This window comes from Paramisgurnus dabryanus, chromosome 22, assembly GCF_030506205.2.
Source record: "Paramisgurnus dabryanus chromosome 22, PD_genome_1.1, whole genome shotgun sequence".
Taxonomy (NCBI): domain Eukaryota; kingdom Metazoa; phylum Chordata; class Actinopteri; order Cypriniformes; family Cobitidae; genus Paramisgurnus; species Paramisgurnus dabryanus.
Window position 1 is genome coordinate 25,850,754 of NC_133358.1, and position 21,218 is coordinate 25,871,971.

Below are 21,218 nucleotides of genomic sequence, written 5' to 3' on the forward strand. Positions count from 1 at the left end.
TATTGACTATGTAGGGTCATGTAAAAGATTAATATTATAGTAAAATGAATAATTAAAATCTAACTTTGATTCTCCAAATCTCATTATTACATTGAGACTTTAGCATGGATTTCACAGACAGTGTTACATATGCAACACATGTAGACAAATTAAGTAAATACTTTTAAAACAGTTTTGAATGTGTAGCAAACAGTTCTATTAAACACAATGTGCGTTCTTGTGGCGTAAATAGCCATGCACCAATATAACATTTCTGTGCCGATACCAATATTCAATCACTTAGGGGCGGTTCACATTTTGCGCCTAAAACCAGGCTTCGTATCGCCTTCTTTCTAGTGTCCTTTGATATGGCATTCTGAAAACTTTAAGTATTTTTCAACTCACTGCGGCGCTGGCGCATCTGGAAAAAGAGCACACTTGCCGAGTGTCTACATTTAAAATAACGTATTTGCACATGCGAAATGTAAAATGTCCCTTAAAATGACATCTGCCGATACTTTTTATTTTAAATTATTATGTTGTGAAATCCTTTCTGCTGCTGTTTTTACAATCAGCCAATGTCCAGTAGTGGGAACAATGGCTTTTATTTGCTGATACTAATTATAGGCCTATACATCGCTACATCCCTAGTTAATAAATCTCAATATTTCACTGTAAAAAGTTAAAGTTGGATCTACTTAAACATATACTTTATTTGTTAACACTTAAAAAAAATAATTTTGTCAACTTAATTTTTCCACTTAAAGTAAGAAAATTGAAGGTAAAAAACTGCTTAAAAATTACTTAAATTGGTAACACCTAAAAAAATGTAACCTTTTTTACAACAAAAAATTTTCACTTAAAGTAAGAAAATTTAAGGTGAAAAAAACTTTTTAAAAATTATTTAAATTTGTAACACCTAAAAATGTAATCTTTTTAAACTTAATTTTTCACTTAAAATAAGAAAATTTAAAGTGAAAAAAACTTTTTAAAGATTAACTAAATTGGTAACACCTAAAAAATGCAAAAATTTTTCAACTGAATTTTTTCACTTAAAGTAAGAAAATTTAAGGTCAAAAATTTTTAAAAATTACTTAAATTGGTAACACCTAAAAAAATGTAACCTTTTTTTCAACAAAAATTTTTCACTTAAAGTAAGAAAATTTAAGGTGAAAAAAACTTTTAAAAAATTATTTAAATTGGTAACACCTAAAAATGTAATCTTTTTCAACTTAATTTTTCACTTAAATTGTCTATAAGTGAAAAAATTAGTTCAAAAAAAGTTAAATGTTTTAGGTGTTACCAATTTAATTAATTTTTTAAAAGTTTTTTCACCTTAAATTTTCTTACTTTAAGTGAAAAAATTAAGTTGAAAAAATGTTACATTTTTTAGGTGTTACCAATTTAGTTAATCTTTAAAAAGTTTTTTTCACCTTAAATATTCTTACTTTAAGTGAAAAAAATTAGTTCAAAAAAGGTTAAATGTTTTAGGTGTTACCAATTTAATTAATTTTTAAAAAGTTTTTTCACCTTCAATTTTCTTACTTTAAGTGAAAAAATTTAGTTGAAAAAAATGTAAAATTTTTAACGTGTTACCAATTTAATTAATTTTCAAAAAGTGAAAATTTTCTTATTTTAAGGTGAAAAAACTTTTAAAAAATTAATTAAATTGGTAACACCTAAAACATTTAACCTTTTTTGAACTAAAACTTTTCACTTAAAGTAAGAAAATTTAAATGTGAATAAAAACCTGTTAAAAAATTACTTAAATTGGTAACACCTAAAACAAATAGCTGTAAAATGATCAGTCGTGACAGTAATGGATGATGGTATGTCCACTTTAAAGTAAAATCCGAAGACAAAATTTTAACTCGAATTGTAATACTAGATGTAAACTTTAGCTGTACGCTTTAACTGCTTTTTGAAAAGGTAACATGATTATTAGCAGGGCAGGCTATTGTACCTTTACAGGTGCATGCATATTAAGACAAGACGCAAGCTCTATTAAACAATAAACAATGTAAAGCACAGCTGGTTCTGAATTTATTAGTTATTTTAAATGTGTTTCCGAAATACCTTGTTGTCACATATTGTCATTATTGTTTACAACAATGGCAGGTGTACATTTGAAGGAAAACTAACAAAACAACTTTTCCCCCATGCAGTGTTTGTGTTAATGTAAACATGTCTGTTTCGCTCAGAAACGACCCCACAGTGATGCAAACAAATCGAAATGGTTAGGTACTTGGGAGTGCGCTAAACTGGGTGTTTCATCCTATGGGCTCATTATCGTGCTGGGTTCATTGCCAATAGTAAAGATTTCTTGGGCTGTGAGACTTCAGAATACTGAGGAAATTACATTGAGCAACAGGGAGCGCATGGCTCTAAATGTTTAATTACGCCAGATAAAAACAAGGGGATCAATCACTGACTGCAACGAGAGACCTATGAGGTATCTGCTGTGCCTCGAACCACAAGCCATCGGGCAAAAATGAGTCCACTGGAATGAAACAAAAGATAAGCGATCAAAGGAAAGCTGTGGATATTTATTGAAAAACTATGGTAAACAATAGAGGCTGAGATTAACTGACATGGTTTTCTTCGTCTTCTGCATGGATAGAATGTCAAGTGATAAGAGAGGAACATCACAAATGAGATCTTCCTAATTGTTTCTTTTGGACAGCAAAGGAATTATAGGACGCAAATTGAGATTTTGCTAAGAAGTCTAATGCTTTCCAATTTTTATTTTTCTCTAGAAGAAAAAATTATCTCCGTAATCTTGCTTGTCTCTTTTAGGGGTGGTTTCACAGACAGGGCTTAAGTCTAGTCCAAGACTAAAATGCTTGTTTGAGCTGTCTTAACTGAAAACTTATATTAAAAATATCAGTACCATTGTTTTATAACAAGGTGCACAGCAGTATTGTTTTTGTAAGGTATGTTTGTTAAAAGTACTTAAATGTCCTAATATAACTAATGGGGCGTACACACCAAACGCAAATTCAACGATTTGCGCAAGTAGATTACATACAAAGTCAATGCAAAGACGCGAATAGGCGCAAACTCGCACTGGCGATGCGAATAAAGCGAATTTGGCAGCACAACTGCCACGAAAAACACGTACTATGCTTCACGCTAAAAATCCTGTGAGTAATGTAAAGTGAGGAACGTGATGCTTCAGTTTTGGAGCGTACGTTACATTACTGTGCATTCACACCAGACGTGGTAGAGGCGGCAAAAACATGATATTCGCGTGTAATTAGACCCTTTACTCGCTTCATTTGCGCGTGAAATTGTAGTTATTCCAGACGTTCACGCGAATATTCGCGTAATAGGAGTGGCTTATGCGACTCCGCTTGCTTCCTGTAATCACGTCACTACTAGATCAAGCTCCTGATTGGTTAACGCGGTGCGAATATCCTGGCAAAGTTCAGATTTTTCAACTCGCGCGTTTCCCGCGGCAATGCTCAATTCGCGCGGAACGAGCCATCCGCGCTACGTATTCTGCTCGTTACGCGCCATTCACGCCATGTCGTTCATGCCACGCTATTCTCGTCATTCCAGACATTCACGTGGAAATTCATGTTATAGCAGGGGCTTCTGCAACTCCGCTCGCTTCCTGTAATCACGTCACTACTAGATCAAGCTCCGTTACAGAAACATCTTCTGATGCACAACCTTGGACACATCATCAGTGTTGTTTCCTGGACTCACAGGGTGTTTCGGGTCTTGCAACAGACACCCTCCTCCAGGCGACCCGACCGAGGCTGATCAAACCCCGGTCTGTGTCCAAGTGGCACGCTACCGCCCCCACTGTTCTCCCCTCTTCAACCAGAGCCATCTGGATGCTTTCTCTGCTGCCTCCACATTATTGCTTATGGCTCTTCTTCGGTTGGCGCCTGTTATGCCCAGTGTACCATATGCCTTATTCAGGGTGTGGCTGGCAAATCCCCTACTGCCTACTTCCACTGGCATACACCTGGTCCTCCACCCATTCGTCCGACACTGCTCCACCAGCTCCTGATATTTTTCCCTCTTTCTCTCCTGAGCCTCCTCCATCCTCTCCTCCCAGGGGACTGTTAGCTCTAGCAAGATTAGTTGTCTGGTGGCCTCAGAGACCAAGATGATGTCAGGTCTCAGTGTGGACTGAGTGATGTGTGCTGGGATCCTCAGTTGCCTCTCTAGGTCAACTGTCATTGCCCAGTCTCGGGCCGTTGAGAGCAACCCAGCAGAGCAGCTCTTAGATGTTCCCTTTGGCCTTTGTCCTTCCTTGATGAAGTGGATAGCCTTGGCTGTGGCTTGACGGTATCGGCTGTCTTTGATCCCTTTGCTGATTGCCTCAGCAATGGTTTTAAGGACCTGATCGTGTCTCCATCGATACCGCCCTTCGCCTAGTGCCTTGGAGCAGCTGCTCAAGATGTGTTCTAGTGTCCCTGGCTTGGAACACAGCGTGCATGCAGGTGTCTCTACTCTGCCCCATGTGTACAAGTTAGATGGGCTGGGAAGAACGTCGTAAACCCCTTGGATCAAGAACCTGATTCTCTGGGGATTCCACGTCCAGATGTCCTTCCAAGTGACATTCCGCTCCATCGCCTGCTCCCACTTCATCCAGGCACCTTGCTGCCGCATGGCCACTGCTTTGCTGGTTCTCTCCTCCTCCACTGAAGCACGCACCTCCTCCTGCACCAGCCTCTGCCTCTCCCTCCCGCTGGCCAAGTCGTACCGGGTTGCTGTTAGGCTTCCAAGTCCGGCTCTGCCTTGCGCTACTGTCCCAAGGATGGCCTTGTGCTTCAACCGAGTTTCAGCTTGTTGGACTGCCTCTGCTGCCCTCCACTTTCTCCCTGTCCTGACGACAATCCCTGCCCCGGACACTTTCGCATCTCTGGATCCAGAGTACTGCAGATGTTCCCGTGCCCGTGTCACAATGAACTCCTCCCTCACTGAGCTTAAAGGCAATCTGAGCTTGTTGGTGTTCCCATACAGAGCGATGTTGCTTAGGCTGCGTGGCAGTCCCAGCCATCTGCGTAGATAGCTGCTCACCTTTCGCTCTAAACCTTCAACCACAGTCATGGGGACCTCATAGATGAGCAGGGGCCAGAGGAGTCTTGGGAGGATTCCATGCTGGTAAACCCAAGCCTTGAATCTTCCAGGGAGCCCTGATCTGTCCACGGCTCTCAACCAGTCCTCCATGGAAGTGCTGGTTTCCCTGATGGAGTCTCTATCGTTGAGGCTGCAGTTAAAGACCTTCCCGAAGCTCTTCACTGGTTTCTCAGTGACTGACGGGATTTGATGTTCTCCCAACCTGAAGCGGAACTTATCAGTGACTCTGCCCTTCTTTAGCACCAAGGACCTGGATTTTGCTGGTTTGAAGCTCATGCGTGCCCATACCATGAGCCTCTCCAACCCTCTGAGAATCCATCTTGCTCCTGGCACCGCTGTTGTTGTCACTGTGAGGTCGTCCATGAAGGCTCTAATGGGAGGTTGCCTTACTCCGGACTTGCTGAGGGGACCTCTGCACTCTGTCTCGGCTGCCTTGACCATCATGTTCATTGCCAGCGCAAAGAGAGTCACTGAGATGGTACAACCAGTGATTATCCCTACCTCAAGCTGGTGCCAATTTGATGTTAACTGGCCAGAGGAGACCCTCAAGCTGAACTTGCTGTAATAGTCCAGGATGAGGCCTTTAACCTTCTGAGGGACGTGGTGTTTCTCCAGTGCGACCTCCACCAGCTTGTGGGGTATTGAGCCATATGCATTGGTGAGATCTAGCCACAGCACAGCCAGGTCCCCCTTGCCTTCTCTTGCTTCCCTGATGAGCTGGGTTACCACCCCTGTGTGTTCCAGGCAACCTGGGACTCCCGGAATACCTCCTTTCTGCACAGACGTGTCGATGTATTTATTGCTCAACAGGAAGTTGGAGAGTCTCTTGGCCACAATGCTGAAGAATATTTTACTCTCCACGCTGAGCAAGGAGATGACACGAAACTGGTCGATGTTCTCAGACTTCTCCTCTTTTGGAATGTACACTCCCTCAGCATACCTCCATGGCTGGGCAATCTTGCCTCTTCTCCAGATGACCTTCAGGGCCTTCCAGAGTCTGTGTAGAAGCTTTGGGCAGTTCTTGTATACCTTGTAAGGCACTCCGCTTGGGCCTGGTGCTGAGCTTGACCTTGCTCTCCTCACCACTTCCTCCACTTCACTCTGGCAGGGCTCCTTCAGGTTGAACTCTACTGTGGGCTCTGGTGGTGTCAGCAGTGCATCGCATGGCCCTAATGGTCGTTCTCTGTTCGGGTCCGAGTAGGTGGCCTTGAGGTGGTTGTTGATCGTGTCCTTGGAGCAGGTGAGTTGGCCAGTCCTCTTTTGGCCAAGAAGCTGCTTGGTCAACTTGAAAGGGTTGGCCAAAAATGCTGCCCTCTTCTTTGCTCTCTCTTTCCGCCTCCTCCTGTGGTACTCTGCCCTACAAAGGGTCAAAAGTTGTTTCCTCAGGATTCCTCTCAGATCTGCTAGGCCAGCTCTCTCTACTTCCCCTGCTGCCTTGTACTGCCTCTTTAGTAGCTTGAGTTCTTCCCTGAGACATTTGATTTTCCTCACTCTGTGGCTTGGAGTGTATGCCGATGGAGTGGGTTTGGATGTCACAGATCCAAATCGCTCAGCTGCAATGTTCACTATGAGAGTGGTCATCGTTAACAATCGATGGTCCACATCCCCCTTAGCTGTCACTTCCAGGATCTGGTTCACGTCTTCATCGAACTGGTGCCACTCAGCTCTCTTTGAGGATTGGGGCCACTGGATCCTTGGTTGAGCCAAAGGGGCACAGCCAGTTCTTGTTGCTGCCACTTGCCGGCTTTGGGGGCTCTGTGGGCTGTCAGGAGGTGCTGTCACTTGAGGGCAGCTTTGGGTGACAGGCGAACGGCTGGCAGCAGGTCTTGGCGACACTAGGAGGCTCCGGGCACTGTGGGTTGCCTCCGGGCCTGGCTCCTCCTGCGTCTTACCAGAAGTTGTGACTTCTGTGCGATGTGTCGTCGTCGCTGCTGCTTTCAGACATCCCATCCTGCCTTGATGGATTCGTAAGCCCCTCTCGTTCTTGCAGCTCTTGCCGCAGATGCACTGTACTGTCGTTGTCGTTATTTCGTTATCCTGTGTCGTCGTTCTTAGGTCCGTCCTATTGGGGTGCTCATCCTCCCCCCCTCTCGGGCACCCCTGGGGGTATCTTTTCTTTGAAGGTTTTGTAGCTTGCTTTGGGTTCTTCCTCTCGGAAAAAGTGGTTTGGGCTGCCAACCCTCTCCACCCCGGGTTGCCGTCTTTCCGGCTGTCATCTGTCTCTCCAGCTGTCACCACACTCTTCATGGTTGTCACCCAGTCTGTTCCTGGTTGTCACTGGTGCTCCCAGAAATGTTCAGTTACAGAAACATCTTCTGATGCACAACCTTGGACACATCATCAGTGTTGTTTCCTGGACTCACAGGGTGTTTCGGGTCTTGCAACAGACACCCTCCTCCAGGCGACCCGACCGAGGCTGATCAAACCCCGGTCTGTGTCCAAGTGGCACGCTACCGCCCCCACTGTTCTCCCCTCTTCAACCAGAGCCATCTGGATGCTTTCTCTGCTGCCTCCACATTATTGCTTATGGCTCTTCTTCGGTTGGCGCCTGTTATGCCCAGTGTACCATATGCCTTATTCAGGGTGTGGCTGGCAAATCCCCTACTGCCTACTTCCACTGGCATACACCTGGTCCTCCACCCATTCGTCCGACACTGCTCCACCAGCTCCTGATATTTTTCCCTCTTTCTCTCCTGAGCCTCCTCCATCCTCTCCTCCCAGGGGACTGTTAGCTCTAGCAAGATTAGTTGTCTGGTGGCCTCAGAGACCAAGATGATGTCAGGTCTCAGTGTGGACTGAGTGATGTGTGCTGGGATCCTCAGTTGCCTCTCTAGGTCAACTGTCATTGCCCAGTCTCGGGCCGTTGAGAGCAACCCAGCAGAGCAGCTCTTAGATGTTCCCTTTGGCCTTTGTCCTTCCTTGATGAAGTGGATAGCCTTGGCTGTGGCTTGACGGTATCGGCTGTCTTTGATCCCTTTGCTGATTGCCTCAGCAATGGTTTTAAGGACCTGATCGTGTCTCCATCGATACCGCCCTTCGCCTAGTGCCTTGGAGCAGCTGCTCAAGATGTGTTCTAGTGTCCCTGGCTTGGAACACAGCGTGCATGCAGGTGTCTCTACTCTGCCCCATGTGTACAAGTTAGATGGGCTGGGAAGAACATCGTAAACCCCTTGGATCAAGAACCTGATTCTCTGGGGATTCCACGTCCAGATGTCCTTCCAAGTGACATTCCGCTCCATCGCCTGCTCCCACTTCATCCAGGCACCTTGCTGCCGCATGGCCACTGCTTTGCTGGTTCTCTCCTCCTCCACTGAAGCACGCACCTCCTCCTGCACCAGCCTCTGCCTCTCCCTCCCGCTGGCCAAGTCGTACCGGGTTGCTGTTAGGCTTCCAAGTCCGGCTCTGCCTTGCGCTACTGTCCCAAGGATGGCCTTGTGCTTCAACCGAGTTTCAGCTTGTTGGACTGCCTCTGCTGCCCTCCACTTTCTCCCTGTCCTGACGACAATCCCTGCCCCGGACACTTTCGCATCTCTGGATCCAGAGTACTGCAGATGTTCCCGTGCCCGTGTCACAATGAACTCCTCCCTCACTGAGCTTAAAGGCAATCTGAGCTTGTTGGTGTTCCCATACAGAGCGATGTTGCTTAGGCTGCGTGGCAGTCCCAGCCATCTGCGTAGATAGCTGCTCACCTTTCGCTCTAAACCTTCAACCACAGTCATGGGGACCTCATAGATGAGCAGGGGCCAGAGGAGTCTTGGGAGGATTCCATGCTGGTAAACCCAAGCCTTGAATCTTCCAGGGAGCCCTGATCTGTCCACGGCTCTCAACCAGTCCTCCATGGAAGTGCTGGTTTCCCTGATGGAGTCTCTATCGTTGAGGCTGCAGTTAAAGGCCTTCCCGAGGCTCTTCACTGGTTTCTCAGTGACTGACGGGATTTGATGTTCTCCCAACCTGAAGCGGAACTTATCAGTGACTCTGCCCTTCTTTAGCACCAAGGACCTGGATTTTGCTGGTTTGAAGCTCATGCGTGCCCATACCATGAGCCTCTCCAACCCTCTGAGAATCCATCTTGCTCCTGGCACCGCTGTTGTTGTCACTGTGAGGTCGTCCATGAAGGCTCTAATGGGAGGTTGCCTTACTCCGGACTTGCTGAGGGGACCTCTGCACTCTGTCTCGGCTGCCTTGACCATCATGTTCATTGCCAGCGCAAAGAGAGTCACTGAGATGGTACAACCAGTGATTATCCCTACCTCAAGCTGGTGCCAATTTGATGTTAACTGGCCAGAGGAGACCCTCAAGCTGAACTTGCTGTAATAGTCCAGGATGAGGCCTTTAACCTTCTGAGGGACGTGGTGTTTCTCCAGTGCGACCTCCACCAGCTTGTGGGGTATTGAGCCATATGCATTGGTGAGATCTAGCCACAGCACAGCCAGGTCCCCCTTGCCTTCTCTTGCTTCCCTGATGAGCTGGGTTACCACCCCTCCTGATTGGTTAATGCAGTGCGAATATCCTGGCAAAAATCAGATTTTTCAACTCGCACGTTTCCCGCGGCAACGCTCAATTCGCAAGGAACTCGCCATCCGCGCTACGTCTTCTGCTCGTTCCGCGCCGTTCACGCCACGTCGTTCGTGCCATGCTGTTCTAGTCATTCCAGACATTCACGCAGAAATTTGCGTTACAGCAGGGGCTTCTGCGACTCCGCTCGCTTCCTGTAATCACGTCACTACTAGATCAAGCTCCTGATTGGTTAACGCAGTGCGAATATCCTGGCAAAAATCAGATTTTTCAACTCGCACGTTTCCCGCGGCAACGCTCAATTCACACGGAACTCGCCATCCGCGCTACGTCTTCTGCTCGTTCCGCGCCGTTCACGTCACGTCATTCGTGCCACGCTATTCTAGTCATTCCAGACATTCACGCGGAAATTCGCATTACAGCAGGGACTTCTGCGACTCCGCTCGCTTTCTGAAATGTTTAAGTTGGACCCTTAAACATTTTGAGTTTACTCGCTTCATTCGCGCGTGAAATTCTAGTCATTCCAGACATTCACACGAAAATTCACGTAATAGGAGCGGCGTCTGCGACTCCACTCGCTTCCTGTAATCACATCACTATTAGATCAAGTTCCTGATTGGTTAACGCAGTGCGAATATCCTGGCAAAGTTCAGATTTATCAACTTGCGCGTTTCCCGCGGCAATGCTCAATTCGTGCTGAACGAGCCATCCGCGCTACGTCTTCTGCTCGTTTCGCAGCATTCACGCCATGTCGTTCATGCTACGCTATTCTAGTCATTCCAGACATTCACGTGGAAATTCGTGTAATAGCCGGGGCTTCTGTGACTCCGCTCGCTTCCTGTAATCACGTCACTCCTAGATCAAGCTCCTGATTGGTTAACGCAGTGCTAATATCCTGGTAAAGTTCAGATTTTTCAACTTGCGCGTTTCCCGCGGCAATGCTCAATTCGTGCTGAACGAGCCATCTGCACTACGTCTTCTGCTCGTTCCGCACCATTCACGCCACGTCATTCGTGCCACGCTATTTGCCCGTACAGACTTAACATATAAAATAATCGTGTTTGCCGCCTCTTCCACGTCTGATGTGAATGCACAGTTAGGCGTAGTTCTGAATCTGTCCGGGAAACAGCTTGAACTGATTTGATTCAACTTTATTGTCACTGCTTATTGTTATGTGCCAGCCATGCAATTCATATTCATTTTACAGCTTTACACTGTATATCAAATGCTGTTCAAACATTTGCTTCTATTTTTATCTCTCCTCATGAATTGAAGGAGAAACATCAGATAGAGTTAAAGCCTCCTGACCTGTGAAACAAACAAAAATGATGAGAGACTCCAGAGTTTTATTGCTAGATTAGCAATGACCGTTTCCATCCCTCCTTCAGGATCAAATATCTTTAAGGGGATGGTGCTGGAGTGTAAAGCTACAGAGATACAACACACATACAGAGACGGCAGATAAAGATGGAGAAACTAAGAGAAGAGCAGGTCTGGGCAGGCGGCGACGCCGATGCGTCAGCGGGGCTCCAGTTAGGGAGGGTGATGTGTGTGTTAGTCTCCTGAGTGCCATGTTTCTGTCACCCCTCGTCTGAATGAGTCACGACTGAGTTCTGGTAAGGACCGTCACACAGGCTTTACGGTACTTCCTCACAGCTTCCATTAAGAGCTAGCTCACATCTCACCCCAAAACCACCCCAATTTCACCTCAAAATCCAATATCATGGCCATAAAATCTTCCTGAGTGAAAAGAAAACCGAAGTAAGTGCATTTTAAAAAGGCTACAATATTTCACATGGGTGCTGTATACTTAGTGAGACGACAGAATCACAGCTTCTGTTGGGGCCTTTCACATTTCTTAATTTTGTGTATGTTTCAAGGCCAACATTTTTTAAATTGGTTTTTCGATTAAAAATTACAAACATTTGACTATTAAAGCAAAAGGAATTCTTATGTTAAGCATAAACTGGTACAACAATGTTGTATTTGTTAGTATTAGTTAATGCAGTTCCTTAGCTAACAATAAACAAAGCTCAGGTGCAAAAGCCACCAAACGCCACCTCACCATTGACTTTCATAGTAGAAAAAAATACTGGAAGTCAAAGGTGCTCCAAAATTATTTGGTTACAAACTTTGCCCAAAATATCTTACTTTGGAAAAATTAATTTAAACCGTTTTTTATTAGGTATCTAAATTTATAAACTTGAGAGTGAATTTGTATTTTAAGTGAACTATCCCTTTAAAGGTGGGGTGGGTGATTTTTGAAAAACACTTTGGAAAAGGGAGTTGGGCCGATTACCAAAACACACTTGTAGCCAATCAGCAGTAAGGGGCGTGTCTACTTACCGACATCGTTGCATGGGTTGCGTATGTGTGGGGTGGGTCTATCAAAAGAAGGTCCAGATACTATTGGAGTAGGGGCGTGTTTGTTTAGGTGATTTCAAATGTCAACATTGGCTTTCAGAGATCATGTACCCCGCCTTTAAGAAAAAGAAGTAAAATGTAAAAGTGGTTGACGTAAAACATTCTTGTCTGTACATATAAAATAAGGCATTTCACACCACAGGACAAATTGTGCAGAGGTATACAGTGATGCAAAAACCTTCCTCTATTTATCAATAGTATGGTGTGCCTTGTTGATGTTTCTCCATCATACAAACATGGCAAAACTGAACAGTGGGTATGAGTTTGGTGACACGAAAGCAGATGGCTGTATTGAAAAGAGCCGTGCGTGCGCTCGTGTGATTCCACTCCTACGGTTTTTTATGTGCTGCAGAAAGCGCCAGAACATTCTGAAAATGTGTCATCGATTTGGCAACTTCAGTTCGCTCTCCACAATCGCGTAAATATCGGATCACTCGGGCGAAAACATTAAACGCTTGCCAAATATAATGACACGCCAGCAAACCAAGCGGAAAGAATGAGACAAATTAAAAGATGTTACGAGGATGTTGACAGTTAATTAACTTCTTTTTGGAATGAATCAAAGCCAGCGAATGTACGTTTCCAGTTCAGTTTCTGCAGACAGCTTCCTGAAGTAAACACGCGCTAAAATGGTAATGTGGAAGAGTTCTTGCAGTCGGTCTGAACCTTCGAAGAGAGGCTTAAGGCTTCATTTCTGTTCATCTTGTAAAAATGTCACAGCGCTGCGGCGGTTTCACACACTCAGATGAGAGTCATGTCCAATGATATGATCCTGTAATGGAGTGCACGCTGCATAGAAATGTGCCGCTCATCTGCAGGCCTTTTCACATGGAGAAAAGCAAAATGTGAAAATTTGACACATCTGCCGTAATGCGTGATGTTCTCTTAATGTAGTTTCAAAGGCAGTTCAGCTTTGAAGACATTCTGGAGATTTTGTTTCAAAGTTTATCTGCATTCGGCCTCGCATAACCACATATTCACAGACACACAAAACTGTGTTTATGCAAAACAAATGTGTCCAATGATCCATGACCACACAAATTCATACTTATGGGCCTGAAGCTCAGATGCAAAACCCTCTAAGTGACTCTTAATGGATTCTGCGTACAACCCGGGATTTCTGAATGACCTGAGGCTGGGATTAAGCAGATTTGAAGTGAAAGTATTTGATAAACAAAGGTATAATACACATTGAGAGCATTTGGTTAATAACAAATGCAATTTGCATTTGAGCTCCTTATATAATACAGTACATACTATTACAAAAACATTTAAATTTAACATTCAAAATGTTGCTCAACATTCAGATTTAACATTAATAAAATAATACAAATTTGGGATTTTCTTAAGTAATAAGCTGCATGAGATCATGTAGTAATGGTCCCTGTCTGTCACTGGGGCAGTAACCTTATAAAAAGTACACCTTTAAACCTAAACAGTTTATATTACTACCTCAGCAGGATGTATTAGTACTAAAGAGTGCACATTAGTGCCTTAGTGGGACGTATTGGTACCAAAGAGTGCATATTAGTGCCTTAATGGGAAGTATTGGTCTCGAATAGGGCATATTAGTACCTCAGCGGGAGGTATTGGTACTACAGAGTGCTTATTAGTACCTCAGCAGGACATATTGTACCACAGAGTGCTTATTAGTATATCAGTGGGACGTATTGGTACCTAAGATGGCATATTAGTACCTCAGTGGGATGTATTGGTACCAAAGAGTACATATTAGTACCGCAGCCGGACATATTGGTACCACAGAGTGCTTATTAGTACCTCAGCAGGACGTATTGGTACCAAAGAGTGCATATTAGTACCTATTAGGGATGTGCATCGATGCATCGCGTTCCCATTAAAAAGACCTGTCTAAAATCGATTCTGAATCGTAAGGCTCCGATTCAGTTTTTCTACTACGGCTCCGTGATCAGTAGGAAGTCCTTATCAATCTAAAATCACTACGAGTTTGACTCGTTTATAATGTGCATTTAAAAAAGCAACACTCGTCAAACACAATCATCATGAAAATACCTGAAACAATCTGAAGAACAGCGATATAAATATGCCTCTAGATATTTCTTGGAATAGTGTTTGTAATGATACTTCTTCTGTGGCACAAATGGAGTTTCTGCACGAAAGCGCCCTCTGGCTTTTGAATGTAGAGGCATTTCACCGTAATTCATTCAAATTCATTCATTGAGAAAATGTGCATTTGCCCGATTAATTGTCACAACCCTAGTACCTATGTGGGACGTATTGGTACCAAAGAGGCGCATATTAGTATCTCAGCGGGACATAATGGTACCAAAGAGTGCATATTAGTACCTCAGCGGTACGTATTGTACCAAAGAGTGCATATTACCTCAGCGGGAGGTATTGTATCAAAGAGTGCATATAAGTACCTCTGTGGGACGTTTGTACCAAAGAGTGCATATTAGTACCTCAGTGGGATGTATTGTACCAAAGAGTGCATATAAGTACATCAGCGGGACATATTGGTACCAAAAAGCGCATATTAGTACCTCTGTGGGACGTATTGGTTCCAAAGAGTGCATATTAATACCTATGCAGGATGTATTGGTACCAAAGGGTGCATATTAGTACCTATGCAGGATGTATTGGTACCAAAGGGTGCATATTAGTACCTCTGTGGGACGTATAGGTACCAAAGACTGCATATTAATACCTATGCGGGATTTATTGGTACCACAGAGTGCTTATTAGTAACTCAGCAGGACGTATTGGTACCAAAGAGTGCATATAAGAACCTCAGCGGGACGTATTGGTACCACAGAGTGCATATTAGTACCTCAACGGAATGTATTGTACCAAAGAGTGCATATGAATACCTCAAAGAGACACATATTGGCACCAAATGTATACATACTATATATGAACCTAAGTACATAATTGCAGTTTTCTAAAGGGTACTACCCTAATGACAGCATGGACCATTTTTCTGACAGTATACAACGATTATACAACTATGTACTGATTATACAAGTACATACTGTCCCAGTACACGATTTCACATGCTGGGATTGTAACCATTTACATTAATTTCCCAATAAATACTTGCGTATGTGGATGAATCTGATTGGTCAATTACAAACAGCTGATAAGTAGTACAGCTAAGTTGACCATCAAATGCCTGTTTTAAACATTTCGTCCAAGCGCTAGATTTATAGATCTTATCCATCCACAGCTGTCATGCGTCTGAACGTTTCCTTTTATACTGGCACAGAGAAGTCAAAGGTCAATTTATGAACAGAGACACAAATAATAAGGAAGCGCTTTGTCCGGTTAAAGCCTTCTGGACATAAATATCCAGCGACAAGCAATAATTTTGCTTTGTCAGCATTGATGGACCGAGACCATGATGAGATTGGTGGAGTCCCATGACAGCGAGCCATCCACAATTGATATGTGACGGCAGCGGAGAGCGAGAGGTTTTTAAAGCGTTTTATTTCTCCGCAGTATGTCACACTTTGTGTAATTGTGAGTCCCGCAAACCCCATTTTTCAATCAGATTTTGTGTTGTTCACATCTAGAGCTTTAAATATTCGGTTGCATTCACTGAAACCCACTAGAGTGGCAGATTTTCCAAACAACCTTCGCTGGTTTTTAATAACCAGAAAATAATTTGCATGAGAGAGCATCCAATTTACATACCTAGTTGCTTTTGTGTGTGTTTGTGTGTGTGTGTGTGTGTGTGTGTGTGTGAGAGAGAGAGTTATTTAAAAACAGATCTAGTTGAAGGAGCATAGATTGTAGACTTAATTCTCTCTCTCTCTCTCTCTCTCTCTCTCTCTCTCTCTCTCTCTCTCTCTCTCTCTCTCAGATTTCAAGTTTCATTGAGTTTTATTGGAATGGCAAATAATAGTATTACAAAAGTCATAGCTGTTAGATGTTCTTTCTCTTTCATATCACATTAGTTTTTTGATCTGTGACATGTGAATGTAGTCATGTGACCAGCAATGGCATATCACGCGTGCCAATTTACACTCTTGCTGTTTTAACACATGAAGAAAATATTTTAGGTAGTGTTGCCATTATAAATGAGAATCATCCTATATCTACATAAATATTAAATCCATAACATGATAAATCAACTTGAAACTAGTATCAGTGTATAAAGTAGAAGTTAAAATAGAAACAAAGATATAAAGCACAGTCAGCTTTTGTGTAAAAGCAAGTAAGTTTCCAATGCATTTCATTAGTGCATATTTCTTACTAATTTTTGCTGATTTCTGAAATACATAGCACTTAAAAGTTGAACTATGCATCTGTTCGTCTTTAAATATTTATATATTTAAATATGCACTTTCACAGTTCTCTAGTGTTTAACAGATAAGAAGCTAAATTGATGTGTAATGATTTGTGACACCTTGGTGTGACATGAAAATTCATTTGTTTTAATAAATGCAATAAAGTCAGTAAGCTAAAATTAAAAGTTATTTCATCTCAAATGCATTTTTGGACTTAACACAGACATTGCCGTAGGCATTTTTTTATTTACAGTGGTTATTTGGCACTTGCCACTAATTGATTTAAATCTCAAAGTGCACATGTCAGAAAAAGTAATGCATTGTTTTGGTTGCTCTCAGATTGTTTACTAGGTACTTCTGTAGTTCAGCATTGCATTAGCCGCAGAAAAAGTCATGTGTTCGATTCCCAGGGAACAGATACTGATAAAATGTATAGCATAGATGCACTTTAAGTCGTTTTGAACAAATGCATAAATGTGACCCTGGACCACAAAACCAGTCATAAGTTGCATGGGTATACACTGAAAAAAAATTATTCATTAAATTTACTCAGTTTTTTAAGGTAAGTGGTTGCAATCAATTTATTTAAGCTACATTTAAACAAAAGTGTTTTATTTTATTTTACTTTACTAATCTTTTTTTGTTTGAATGTAGCTTAAATAAATTGATTGCAACCACTTACCTTAAAAAATTGAGTAAATTGATTGAGTCGGTTTTTTTTTCAGAGTATTTGGAGCAATAGCCAACAATACATTGTATGGGTTAAAATTATAAGTTTTTTATTTTATGCCAAAAATCATTAGAAAATGAAGTAAAGATCATGCTCCATGAAGATATTTTGTAAATTTCCTACTGTAAATATACATATAAAAAAATAATTAGTAATATATTGCTAATGACTTCATTTGGACAACTTTAAAGGCAATTTTCTCAATATTTTCATTTTTTAATAGTTGTTTCAAATATTGTGCTACCCTGACAAACCATTCATCAATTGAAAATGTATTTATAGATTTTGTATAAATTTCAATAATAAAAAAAGACCTTTATGACTGGTTTTGTGGTCCAGGGTCACAATTGTAAGTAAATCTGCTGGTATTGTTGTTTTAAGGTCTAGACCAGTGGTCTCCAACATACCACCAGGATGCCCACACAGAGTTTGAGTTGCCTGCCAATGCAGATTCTAGCCTTCATTTTAATATTTTTTATATTAACTTGACTTCTTTTACGCATAACATTTTAAACAATGAAATAAAACATATCAACAAGTAAAATAAAATAAACCAAACCATATACTCATAAAGTCGTCCACTTACTATGGATCAGATGTTTTGAACAGAGCAAAAATGTACTACTCATGTTGCTTTGTCTTAGCTAAGCATCTTAGTTTTTATATTCTTTTTTAAATGTTTTTCCCAAAATTCCAGAGAAAAACTAAATATAGATACAAATAAATAAAAGTACAGAGCAATAAAATGGTCTTTGGTAAGAAATGTTTGAGTACATTTAAAAAACTCGTTGGTATTTTTGTAAGTTTGGGCACAGTTTTGTGACACTGTCGTGATATTGTGATCTCTCCAGCCTGATCTCGCAAGAATAGAAAAACAATAATGAAACCCCACCCCTAATCCCAACATCAAAGGGGCGTACAAATTAATACGAATTAGCCACCTCGTAAAATATGTACGAATTGGCATGAGATAGCGTTGGATCTCTCCCAAAATTCAAGAGGAGATACATGTGACATCACTGGCATTTGTCTGACATTTTAGGACCTAGTCAAACCAGGTCACAATTTCTCTTATTACCATTTTTTTCATCTGAGAAATCAATGCATCACCAGAAAGTCATTGCAACCCTAAACATTTTTTTAAAGGGTGTCAACAGATGCTTTCACCGAAAATACACACACTAATCTGATAGTAGGTAGTCATGCCATCTCATTGAAACACATCTCCCTTGTTGGTAGTGGTGTGAAAATAATAACACAGTGTTTTAGCTGTCAGACGTTGATGTTTTCTGCTTGTTTACTGTAGTGCGGTCTGTCCGCTATGGCCCGAGGTACCTCTTTCTTTAATAATACATCTCGGAGTGAGTAATGCCATTTGGATACAGGGAGCTTGGAGCCTGGCCTTTGCACCGCGCACCTCGCCTCTCTCTATCCCTCGAGTTCGTTTCAACCCACGTACGTTTGAAGGAATTCTATTTGCCGGACGCCCGCGTGTATGCTCGTGTACGTGTGTTTGTAAGCTTGCTGCATTTAAACAGCCAGGCGAGGGGAGAGTTGTTTATTGCACGGATAGGTGAATATCTCTTCAGCTATCACTAGGCAAATAAACTGCATCAAATTTAAATAATTGTTTTCTGTACAGCCGAAGATTTTTACAGGGGTAAAACAGCGGCTAATGAATGAATGAATGTGTGTGTGACGATAATAGCCGGTCATTTCATGCATGTTCCACCGTGGAACATTCAAGACACTACATGATTTGTGATTCCTTTATGTCGTGTTTATTTCTTTGCAACATAAAACAGATAAGCTTATCAAAATAACATACTGTGAACATGCGGCCTATCTTCGCTGGCATTAGAATTGGCTCTGTGTTATGGACGTTCATCGTTCATCAGTTTTTCTCAATTGTTAAAATACATTTCGTGAAACTGTTGCCTACTTTCTCAAAACTTTAAACACAAAATCAAATCTCTGGAAACATCAAACAATCACCTCAAAGTTATTTCATCTGTTTTCAAAATCAAACAATGCTTTAAGATCAATATGTGACCCTGGACCACAAAACCAGTCATAAGGGTAAATACATAATCTGAACACGGAATAAATAAGCTTTCCATTGATGTATTGTTTGTTACGGCAGTATTTGGCCAGGATACAACTATTTGAAGATCCGAGGGTGCAAAAACATCGAAATATTGAGAAAATTGCCTAAAAAATTGTCAAAATAATGATATATATATTTTGTATATGGGTATTTATCAGATTAAGGGCCAAATTGGGTTGCTGCAATTTTGAAAATTAAAAAGTTTGAGACAATAAGATAAGGGAATTTATGATTTTTTTTGCAATTTCTTTACCATCACATCATCGAAAATATGTAAAAAATCAAACTTAAATGATAAATCAGTGCTTTTAAAACATTTTGTGGTTTCACACGGAATCTAATTGATCTTGAACTTAATTAGCTTTTACTTGCAAGATGAATTTTAGTAATTTACGTATCTAAATTTCTGATTCATCAATCTATCCTGGCTTGGAATAAAAACTTATTTTGAATGTCATATATCAAAGCTTTTTATTACAGTGATCATTTAGACTGTCCAACATTGTCAGAAATGTATAATTGTAGGATGCTTTTGTAATTTATAAATAAAAAAATATGTATGGTGCTGGTAATGACTGTGCTGGTAATGACATGTTTGTCAAAAAACTAATCTTACTAGCTAAGATGATGACTAAGCAAGTGTAGCTAGCTTTCTGCATGCAATGTACACCATTTTAACTATTAAAGTGATAAAAATATTTAAAAAAATGTTTAAAAATACAGAAATACAGCACATATGGTAATGATGCATAAGTGTACATGCCCAACACAAAGAATAAAGAGTAGATTTACTTACTTTTCTGGACATCAAGGCATCAGTCTTGCAGCTTGAAAAACATGTGCTCCACTATGTCATGAGGTGACCATGGCTACCAAATAAACTTTTGATGAAAACAGCGGGAAAGTCCCTTTATGCAGAGCGTGTTGGTAATGACAGCTTAACCATGGGTCAGGTAGGAATTTTGTAAAATAAAGTACAAAATGCATATATATATGCTTCATCTGTGCATGTAGTTTATTAGTTCAAGTAACATTTAATTCATTTGCATATATTTGTTTATTAATTTGTGGTAAATAATGTTTGAGATATGGCACGACATGTAAAAACACATTGTACCACAAAACACCAATAAAATATGATAAAATTATTAGTAAGATCAGCCATAAAAAATCCAGGCTTGTTTTTGTTTATACTAAAAATGGAGCTAAAATTTATTAGATTAAATTAGTTTTTAATAGATATACACCATGTGGACATAAATAGGCCCGAATACCCATATATGTATATAAACTAATGATAATTTATATATATATATATATATATATATATATATATATATATATATATATGTATGTATAATTTACAAAATATCTTTACGTAATAATCCTAATGATTTATGGCATAAAAAAATTTTTTTTGGCAATTGCTACAAAAATATCAGTTAGTGGTTTGTGGTCCAGGGTCACGTATATAAAACACTACAGAGCATTTATTAGACACTACATTAAAAAATGGTATAAACAACATTCACAATATATGGTTACAGAGAAATACATGTTTATTGTAAACGGTTTAACATCAATTTTTTTACGTTAGTTCTGTGAATATATATTGTATGCTAAAAGCAAGTGAAATGTCTGGATCCAGCACTTGTATCCTATACAAATTCAGATTCACAATCTCAAATATAAAAGAAAACTCAGTATGAAATTTATGTTACTGTTTCTTAAAAAAGTCAGCATCCCATCTTTCTGACCATAAGCCTTCATCCTCATCACATTGAACGTTGTCCCTTGCCAGTACAGTAAACAGACAGAGGACAAAACGCTTTTGACAACTCTCCTCCTACACTCTCAAGTACAAAACTGGGGCGGTACCCTTTCAAAAAGTATACATTTGTACCTAAAGGGTACAAATTTAGTCCCTCAATATTGGTCATTCAAAGATACAAAATGCATAACATTAAAAAGATACATATTTGCACCTAAATGGTACTGTACCAGTGACAACTTCTGTACTTTTATTTCTGACAGTATATACAGGACAACTATAGGGTCCTACTCTTCCTCATACTCCTCCTCATCTTGTTCCCATTTA

General features: G+C 41.1%; 1 protein-coding gene and 1 pseudogene across 1 annotated transcript; both read right to left on the reverse strand.

The window, feature by feature from the left end:
* Nucleotides 1–3,636: 3,636 nt before the first annotated feature.
* Nucleotides 3,637–7,153, reverse strand: LOC135740578 (uncharacterized). Its single transcript, XM_065259037.1, has one exon. The coding sequence runs from the start codon at nt 7,024–7,026 to the stop codon at nt 3,778–3,780; it is 3,249 nt and encodes a 1,082-aa protein (XP_065115109.1). The 5' UTR covers nt 7,027–7,153; the 3' UTR covers nt 3,637–3,777.
* Nucleotides 7,154–7,381: 228 nt separating this feature from the next.
* Nucleotides 7,382–9,656, reverse strand: LOC135740622 (uncharacterized; annotated as a pseudogene).
* Nucleotides 9,657–21,218: the final 11,562 nt, after the last annotated feature.